The 9,756-nt window shown below is 32.0% G+C and overlaps 1 protein-coding gene across 1 annotated transcript in view; it reads right to left on the bottom strand.

Moving 5' to 3' along the window:
- Window positions 1-1,207: 1,207 nt before the first annotated feature.
- The window catches only part of LOC134699112 (glycosyltransferase 25 family member-like), a 57,732-nt gene continuing 49,183 nt past the window's right edge, over window positions 1,208-9,756 (bottom strand). The window contains exons 2-8 of the mRNA XM_063560804.1: window positions 6,194-6,249; window positions 4,449-4,555; window positions 3,767-3,841; window positions 3,078-3,135; window positions 2,618-2,745; window positions 1,747-1,950; window positions 1,208-1,364 (exon numbers count right to left, since the gene is read on the bottom strand). Coding sequence (XP_063416874.1) covers window positions 1,208-1,364; window positions 1,747-1,950; window positions 2,618-2,745; window positions 3,078-3,135; window positions 3,767-3,841; window positions 4,449-4,555; window positions 6,194-6,249 — 785 coding nt within the window. The remainder of the gene's footprint in view (window positions 1,365-1,746; window positions 1,951-2,617; window positions 2,746-3,077; window positions 3,136-3,766; window positions 3,842-4,448; window positions 4,556-6,193; window positions 6,250-9,756) is intronic.

Here is a 9,756-nt window from a genome sequence, read left to right as displayed (position 1 = left end):
ATGGAACCTGCTTGCATATAAGATTATAGCGAAGCATACCTCAGAGTGTTTCAGAATTCATAACAGACAACAAAATCGTGACTGGGCGATTTATATATATATTGAGCAGCAGCAATTTTTTTTTGCAAACTATGTTGTTTTATAATTTTATTTGTACCATGTTCTTCACTGAATATTGATCTCATATCTTCAGTGGTATATCTCTATTGTCGTTTAGAAGCACAAATTCTTGCTATTCCATTCAAGATGTTAATACTTTTTTCTTTTCTAAATCCAATATCCGGCTTTCTTATATGTAAATTATGTAACTAAAAATGGCTTGAAGACCAGTTTGAATAATAACAATTGGCAGCTTGCTTGGATAGATGCTTCTGTCGCAACATGAATTGTTTCTTCGATTATCATCAGAATTTTGACTCTTATCTCTTCTGAATCAAGATCCAGGACAAAAGAATCAACAGAAGAACAATGCTTCCCGCTTTCGTTTCTGTTTCTGTTTAGATTTACTAGATGCAGTTGCATTATTTATGACTTGGTTTAGTCATATAAAACCAGGTTGCATCCACCATTTTCCACCTTGGAAAATGCATGTACCAAGTCAGGATATGACAGCTGATGTTTATTCGTGTTTGACATCCTTTCGGGTATATAATGTTTTTATTGTTAACAGACTTACAGTTCATGAGTAGTATTAACACTTGTAAGAACCAAAGCGAAATCCATCAAGTAACAAAAATATTTCAACATTTTCTTGCAAAACAAATCGAAGAGCTCAAAATCGACCAACCTTAAGCTTCCCGATTTTCCTGTTGTGTTGAAGACCCATTGGTGGCCTTCGCTTTATTTTGCAATTTGGTCAGGTTGTCCACATTTCAAGGAATTAATTTGCTGAGCCTCAGTTTCGATAATGTAAAAATTGTGGAAAAGTTAAATAAGAAAGCTACTAGTTGAATTTGATCCTTACCGTGTTAAACATTAATTTTCCGTAGAAGTCACCAAGACCGTAATCTTTTCAACAGATCAAATATTGTTGATTTGAAATGATTGATTTGTTTAATAGTACAAAATGTATATAGTCAACCTTTTTTTTGTGTCAAAAAGTGTAACACCATTGGATCGGTGAAAAATTGCAATAGCAATATAACTGATTTCAAATGAATATTTTTAATTTACATGACAAAACAAAAATGACAATTAAATGTATAATTTAAGAACATTCTTTTATATCTGTTGAAACTGTTTCTGACACTTCGGAATCGGAAATACATTCTGTTTCTCCAAACCACCATGATGGGACGATCAATAATGGATGAATAGAAACTGCAATCAAATCTCTTTTCTTGAAAAGCTTTTTCCACTCGGGCCTGAAAAGAATTCATAAAAAAAACTTTCAACTTAATTATATTGCAAGACAATACCCATTCTATTCTTTATTTACTTTAAACAATACAGTGTATTAGTAAAATATGCATAAGTATACAGTTTACAAGTTGTGTAGCGTTACCTACACAGAACAATATACTATGTCCTCACAATCATTTTGGTAGGACCAACATTTTGCATTACTGCAAAACAATACATATTTACCTATCAAGCAATCAAAATAAGCTTAGATAATTCGAATATTCAAGATCTTATCACGATGTTGAACTGATATCTTTAAGAAAATGTTGTTTAGAGAATGAATTAATGAGCTTTTTTTTGTAAAAAAAAACCAGAGATAAGTTTGACTGTACTTTGACTTACATTGGATGTCTATTATACATGATAGGTAGCAATTCGTCGATTGGTGCAAGTTTCCGTAATGGATTTTGCTTCATTATTTTATCCACTCCTCCTCTTGTAATTGCATAAGACAATCCCCAGTATGAAAAGCCAGGCCATTTAGCATATTTTGTACCTTCTACAAATAATTCAGGTTCTTTTTCCATCGGCTTACGTGCCAGGAACCTGCAATAGATTGTATAAAACAGAGAAAATTTACTTTAAAACAAACTTATTTAAGTTATCTTGTTAGTTTTATTGATTGGTTTTGTTTTTGTCGTGTCTTTTTAGTATAAATGTTCATCTTTCATTATTTTCTTTCTATTACTTGATATTTGTTGTATCTATTTTTTTTACCTTAGTATAACATCCATAGGCGAATGGTTATGTCATACCTATATATTCTTTAAGTTTTCGGATGAAAGGCGAGAATGTTGACAGACAAATATAATTGAGGGTATTTTGCACATTTACAGGCCATCAGCGAGGATTTTATTACAAAGCCTTATAAACGTGCAAAAAGTATAATCATCTCTCAACTCAGCCGATTGATTTAATTATAAATTCTGGCGCTGCATTATTTATCCGGAATGAATAAACGAACAATACATGAAGAGTGTCACATGTGGAGAAGAATTTGCTTACCTTAGTTCGAGATGATTTTTTTTTTAACATTTTTTCAGTATTATGTTTTTTTAGTTTCGCTCATGCCTAATTCTATACATGTTGACAGATAATAAAGTGAAAACAAAAGTCTCTTTTATACTCCGAGTAAATCAAATTGTAATCTAGAAAATAATAAACGGGTATTTCTGTTTAGAATATACTTGTATGTATCTGCAGGTAAACTTACATTAGGTCCCAGTATGGAACGAACTCTTCAACATCTGCGAAGGCTCTTGAGAATTGTTTTCGAAACATAGGAAAGAAAGAGGCATCATCTTCAATAATCCAAATCCTATTGTAATTGTTTGCAATCATCTAAGAAAGAAACAAAACAAAACATTTGTTCAGAGCTTGATCATGTCAGGTAAAGTTTTATATATTGATGATTAATGTAGATACTAAAAAGATGATGTGGTATGATTGCCAATGAGAAAACTGTCCACAAGAGTGGTTATTACATATCAATTTGATTGAGTTAGTAAGGTTGAACATATTTCAGTTTTTTTTCTTTTCTTACTTTGGGAATATGAAATATTTTAAATATAACTAAAAACATCGTTTCTGTTATCATGGCGAGGAGAAGAGGAAGGGGGGAATTCGGAGCAGAAGGAGAAAGAGAAGAGGGCTATCCTTTTTTAATAACTTACATCTTTCCATATAAAATAATGACTTAGAGTACATCCGACTTCGCCATAAGTCATGTTTCTAAATGAAAAAAAAATTAATTAAAAATTAAAATAAATCTAGATTGTTTTGGGTTTGTTTAAACAAAGAGAACAGCTACTATTGTTTGAAATTAACTTTCGCCTGAATTCTTTATTACGATATCTGATCGAAAGAGTTGTTTTTGTACCTATGGGTTTATGTTTGTTTATAGCAATACTGATGAGTATAGTGTAGACCAAAACCGCGTTTGACGTATAAAATTATAATTCTGGTACCTTTGATAACTATTTACAACCATGGGTCGATTCCTCAACTGGTGGACGTAACGTTCTGGAGGATTTTACCAGCCAAATAGTCACCACTTCCGTGTTTAAATGAATGGCAATCATACGGTCATTTATATTTCTTGTTTACAAAACTTTGAATTTTTCGGATAACTAAGGATTTTCGTATCCAAGCAATGGCATAGATTACCTTAGCCGAATTTTTAAACTTTCGGTCCTCAATGCTCGTCAACTTTGAACTTGCTTTAATTTATAACTATTTTGATCTGAGCGTCTCTTATGTGTTTTATGAAAACGAAATGCGCGTCTGGCGAACTAAATCATAATCTATTATTATTATATAACTATTATATAGTGAATGAATATGTGATAAAATATTATACTACCTTTTTAGTGACATGTCTTCATATCCAGGTAGTATTGTAACGCCAAGTTCGTCTAACTTTTCCGGGTTTAACTTCCTGAAATCGTTGAGTAATTTTGAAAAGAAAGCATTGGTATTAGTTTCGAAAATTGTATTTGCTTTGCAATCATAAACCTCTTTATATCAGCTTTGGTTGTATTGTGTTCTTTGTTTGCAAAAAAACACATTCAGAATAAATGATTGCATATGAAAATTAGTTCAGTATGTGCTAGAAATTTCCTTGTTAATACTAATTTGCTGATTAGTAATGATAACTTAATGCGCATCCGGTGCAAAACATTGGAAGTGTTAATGGTGTTACTACGTGAATAAATCTTTAGGTTAAAGCTTATGATACAAGTGTATAATGTTCACTCAATAATCAAAGGACAATAATATATGCTTAGCTCTATGTATGTGCGTTGGTGTTTCTTACGAAAGAAGAATATCTACAACAGCGTTTATCACTACTGAAATCGTGACTTTATGAATTTTACTATGACCACAAAGAATTTATTTACATATAATACGTGGTTCCATAGTCGTATATCGTTGTATGCTACGCGGTTTTATTTACATATAATACGTGGTTCCATAGTCGTATATCGTTGTATACTACGCGGTTTTGAACATCGATGAACTAATCTGGCATTTTATTCATATACCTTCCGTCAACAGCACTAAATATTAAATAGTCCAGTTTTAATTCGGCTAGTAGTTTCTCAATTCTTTCTCGTCGTTCTGGTCTTCTTTCCAAGTTAAGAATATAAATCTGCAAAAAAATCTATAATACTAAAATTACGATGTCCAATTTGTCAGCCGTCATCACGTAAAAACGATGAATCAAAGAATTCAACTTTACATATAACATATATAGTACAATGGTGTTGATTAAAAATTACACCACTTCAGGCCCTTTGTTTTCCACGTAATTAATATTGCCAATAATTAAGAAGTTCCGGATCGAATCCGACACCGATACCAATAGTATATTCACCTATGACCTATTACCTTATCTGTACGTTCCGCATCTGACAGGCGCACCAACAAACCGTGTATTTAAAATTTTGCTGTATACTGTTGAGTAAAATATATTCCATTCCAGGCCCTTTTGTCTTTCAAATTATTAATATTACCAATAAATGATAGGTTCCAGTTCGACGGGTTGAAACAGAAAGATTTTGAAAGTAGAGAAAACTGTGCATCTTATAATCGGCATGACTTTATCAGATGACTAAAATACTAAAATAAGGCATACGCATAGTTATGTATTTTAATTCAGTCACGGACCCGCGATATCACGGGTGTGTTCTAGTATTGTATAATGATATTCGTCTTATCTTTTATTTGCAAACTGTGTTTTTATCAAGATTATGAAATTGTTAACTCAGAGTGAATTTAGATGGTGTTTACCATGATGGTATTTACCCTGGCAAGAAACGAGGTTTTTGTCAACACACACAGTGCGGTTTCCCTCTATAAAAGTACCTAAAATTGTTGTTGTTTTTTTGTGTCTAATGATTTTTTCATTTTAGATATTAGGGAATGTTGGTGTGATTTGTTGATTGGTTCAATGTCTATGCGTGTTAATTGTTAATTTTAGCTGGAACATGATATTAGCACCTTCTGTTAGACTATACTAAGTAAAATGTACTTTAAGTATATAAAATGATTATAGAAATATGAGGACAAAGATATTCAAGGCTTTTATGTTACATAGAATTTATTTTACTATAGTTAATAAGAACTCAATACTGTTTAGTCTTTTGTAGACGAAGCGCAAATATTTAAGTTCAATTCTGGTATCTATGATGAGTTCATCCCTTCGTAAATTTTACGGACGCCATCACGAGTTGGTTGACCGTTATGGAATAACCGTTTCACAAATGATATCGGATATGTTCCTTACGTCGTAACTACAATCCCCTTCCCTTTCATGAATTTGACCTACCGAATTAGACTATTTACCGGATTTGTAATCACATAAGCAACACGACGGGTGCCGCATGTGGAGCAGGATCTGCTTACCCTTCCGGAGCACCTGAGATCACCCCTAGTTTTTGGTGGGGTTGGTGTTGTTTATTCTTTAGTTTTCTATGTTGTGTCATGTGAACTATTGTTTTTCTGTTTGTCTTTTTCATTTTTAGCCATGGCGTTGTCAGTTTGTTTTGGATTTACGAGTTTGACTGTCCCTTTGGTGTCTTTCGTCCCTCTTTTTTTTCATATAATCATACACCGTTACAGCACTGCTAGTTTCATAATTTTATAGATTATTAGTATTCGTGTTTAATATGTTTCCAATGGTTTCTATCACCGGGAACATGGATACATCTCAAACAGTATCGTTTAAGAATAAGCATGAAAAAAGTTATATATATAAGAAAAGTTCATGATATGTTTACAAACATACCTTATCGAATCCTAAAGTATCTGGTTTATACATGTGTCTCGATTCCGATGGCCATTCTACAAAATGACAAATATACTAGTTTATAGCACGTGCTATAAGTGTTTGTCGTTATGGGAAATAAGTATGATTTATGTTAACAGGTGGAAGATGCATTTCAATGTAATTAGATTTGTCAAATCTTAAATCAGACTTGAAATTAAAACTTACTCGATGAACGGAGCAAAACGGAAGTAAATTCAAGTATATGCATAAAAATACTGTATAGAGTGTTGCTTCTCACAGACTTTTAATGAAATCTTAATCCGTAAAACTTATGTTTGGCATACTTATAAGCTCATGCGTTTGATGTGTACTGATAGAGACGTCAATCAGGAAAAACATGATTTATTTATGAAGTGCTTTTGGCTTGAAACTTCCTGGCAGCTTTGGTTTGGTATGTTGAATCTAGTTGTTTTATTGCTATGTGCTGATCTAATGAAGCAAGCCATCTGTGACTAAATTTGTTTCTATGTTTTTCTATGACACTATTATCCCAGGTTAAAGGAGTACACAAATCTCTGTAACATGTTTAACACTGCCACAATCCGTATGTGACAGTCCCAAACCAGGAGGCTGTAATTCATAGGTTATTTTTGGTTATCGACTAATAAATATGTGTTTGGATTGCTGATTTTTTCTTATAAATAAAGCCGTTAGTTTGAGTTGCTGAATGAGTGATATTGTAAAAAGTTAGGTGAATATTAAATTCAAATGGTTTATATTTTGTACAATGTTGTACTTAATTATAGAGAACAGTCAGGTGCTGATTAAACCCTTTCTTTTCAACTTATCACAATTTATTAAGTCAGAATATTTTTAATATATTGTTACAAGAACTTTACCTTTCGTGTCGTTCCTCAGTGCCCATACTTTGGTATCAAATATCATTTGCAAGGTAAGCACAATGTACAGAAGATTCATTCTCTTTCTGGTTCCGTTAAATCTTTATTTAATATCGTATTCAATATACGTATTTACTGAAAGTGAAATGTAATAGATACGAATAATATACAAAACGCCAGATGTGATAAAGGTGACAGATTTAACATCGATTTGTAATGTCTGCAACACATTTAAGAAGAAAAATATAACATATTGCCAATTAAACAGATAAAGATAATTGATAATTGATAAAATGAATCATAGTATGGAAGGTATAACACTTATCTGCGATTAAAAAACCCCAAAATAAATAGAAAAGAAGAGGATTAAAAACAATTCATTTTACTCAAGATGTCTCACAAACATATACCTTTTTTCTTCATACAAAAAAAAACAGTAACAATAACACAATAGAAATACGTTCAAACAAGCCTTCTTTCAATCGAAAACATTCTGACTGGATCATCAAGATAGGAAACGAAAATTCGAAAATATCGTATTAACTTGAATGTTTCGCCAAGGTGTTTTCGGTTTATTTTTAGTCTATGAGTTTGACTTTCCGTCGTGTATCTTTTGCCACTCGTTTGAAAGTGTGTGTTTTATTCATCGCCAGGCATAATTGTTTTATTCTTTGGGTTTCAACCCTTTGTGCATTGCATTGGTCATTCAAGTTGGGGTTTGATTTTGTTTGTGCGCTTTTTTCTAAAACTGAGTTAGAATAAATTCTTCTTTCACATATTAAATCATATTTTTACAAAGTCCATCCGACATCAAAATAAATAGGATATAGCCTTTTGATTTAATGTAAGCATTGAATGTTAGATTAATTTTAGATATAGGCTTTTAAGGATTGTATCTGACTCATTTGAAACTTTAACAACGTTCTTAGCAAAATAAATCAGTTGGTAATTGCCCTTCCTTTAGCTTTGAGCCAATTAATGTAATATCTTAAAAACATATCCTTAAAATAACTCCCTCATCCTATTGAGAAATAAACATCATACTTATAAATTACAGAAATAGTAGACATTAGTGTTTTTATAGTTAAAATTGGGAACTTGGATTCAATATAATAAATATAAAAGCTTCTTGGGAGGATAAATATTTAATTAAAGCAACGAATACTTATCATTAAATTTAACTTTGAAAGACATTTTGTCAGGTATGTTCTGCTGTATAGAAGCTTTAACCATTATCTGATAATTGGTGGTTGAATACAAAAAGTAACTTGCTATTTTGTAGCATATATATTTCTCAGCTCAAGGTTTTCCTCTGCAAACTTACATTTTTAGACTTGGACATACAATCTCGAAAATAGACCATATGTCAAAATTATCTCTTCCATACACATAACTTAGACCTGACACACAACTTGAGTTACTTAATACAGTCATATAACTTAACACACACTGATTTAGGACAGATACAATACCATCAATGTGTACTTCGGAGTTCTACCAATTCCTATTTATATCTTAACATTCTGCATTTTAGAAATGCTTAATTTTTCTTTCATATTATTCTTACATCAAGGCCGAATGGGATAACTATTTAACATCCCAGCTGTTCTAGATTAGATAACAAAAAGACATTTACGCTTCACAAAATCTAATTAGGAACGTCACACAATCATTATAATATACTTTGAACAGAATGATGTTTAAATATATTAGATCACCAGTGAGGTTGTATCCAGGCTTTCTGGTGTACGGGTAGGTTAAAATGCTAAGGTTCTTGAGTTCGATTTCCAGCATAGACAATGGATTTGTCTGCATTAGTTTTGTTAGTCTTTTTCCAAGTTTTCTCGTGGATTTAACATTCTTACTAAAATGCAACAGAACAAAGGAAAGCATACAGAGCATAATCATTATTGAGCTGCTCTTAGATCAGGTTATGTCTCTTTGACACATTCCCCATTTACATTCTCATTTTAAACTTGAGTTTTGAGTAATCTTTGGTATTTTTGGCCTCTTTTTTACTATTTCTATTTGAGAGATAAAGCTGAGGAATTAAGTACCCTTAGTTGCTTCCAACACACCATATTGTTAAAGTATTAAGTAGAAACGAAATATTGTTTACAGTCAACTCGTTGCATATCAAAACTGAGAAACATTAATGCTTGGAACCATTTACGACAATTACAAATTTATCAAGCTGACCTTAATTAGAAAAAGTAATTATTGGTGGTTTTTGGTTATATCATAATGAATAGATAAGCTCTCATCTGTCTTAGAAGACATTTCTATAAATCGGATTTTTATACAAATTTGTTATATCGGGTTGTTTTTAAACATTTTAGAAGACAAGAACAGTCAAAACCAAGGAGTAAACAAAGACACACAAAACCAAAGGACATTTACATCAACAGTTATCAATAATAAATAACAAAACAATACGAACTCCACTAAAAACCGGAAGTGAAATCAGGTGCTCTTCAAAGGTAAGCATTTCCTGTACCGTATTCGGCACCCGTCGTGTTATTTCATTGCACAGTTCGGTAATGATGGAAGGGTATTATCATTGAGGAAGAATATAAGATATGATTTCTAAAACACTTGTGTCATAATGGCAAATCTGGTCATGATGGCGACCGTAAAATTTCTTGAGTGATGACCTTCATTTGATTGATTCGTAGCCCTGTA

This window comes from Mytilus trossulus, chromosome 1 (genome assembly GCF_036588685.1).
Source record: "Mytilus trossulus isolate FHL-02 chromosome 1, PNRI_Mtr1.1.1.hap1, whole genome shotgun sequence".
NCBI classification, from domain to species: Eukaryota; Metazoa; Mollusca; class Bivalvia; order Mytilida; family Mytilidae; genus Mytilus; species Mytilus trossulus.
This window is presented reverse-complemented; position numbering and strand designations above follow the sequence as displayed.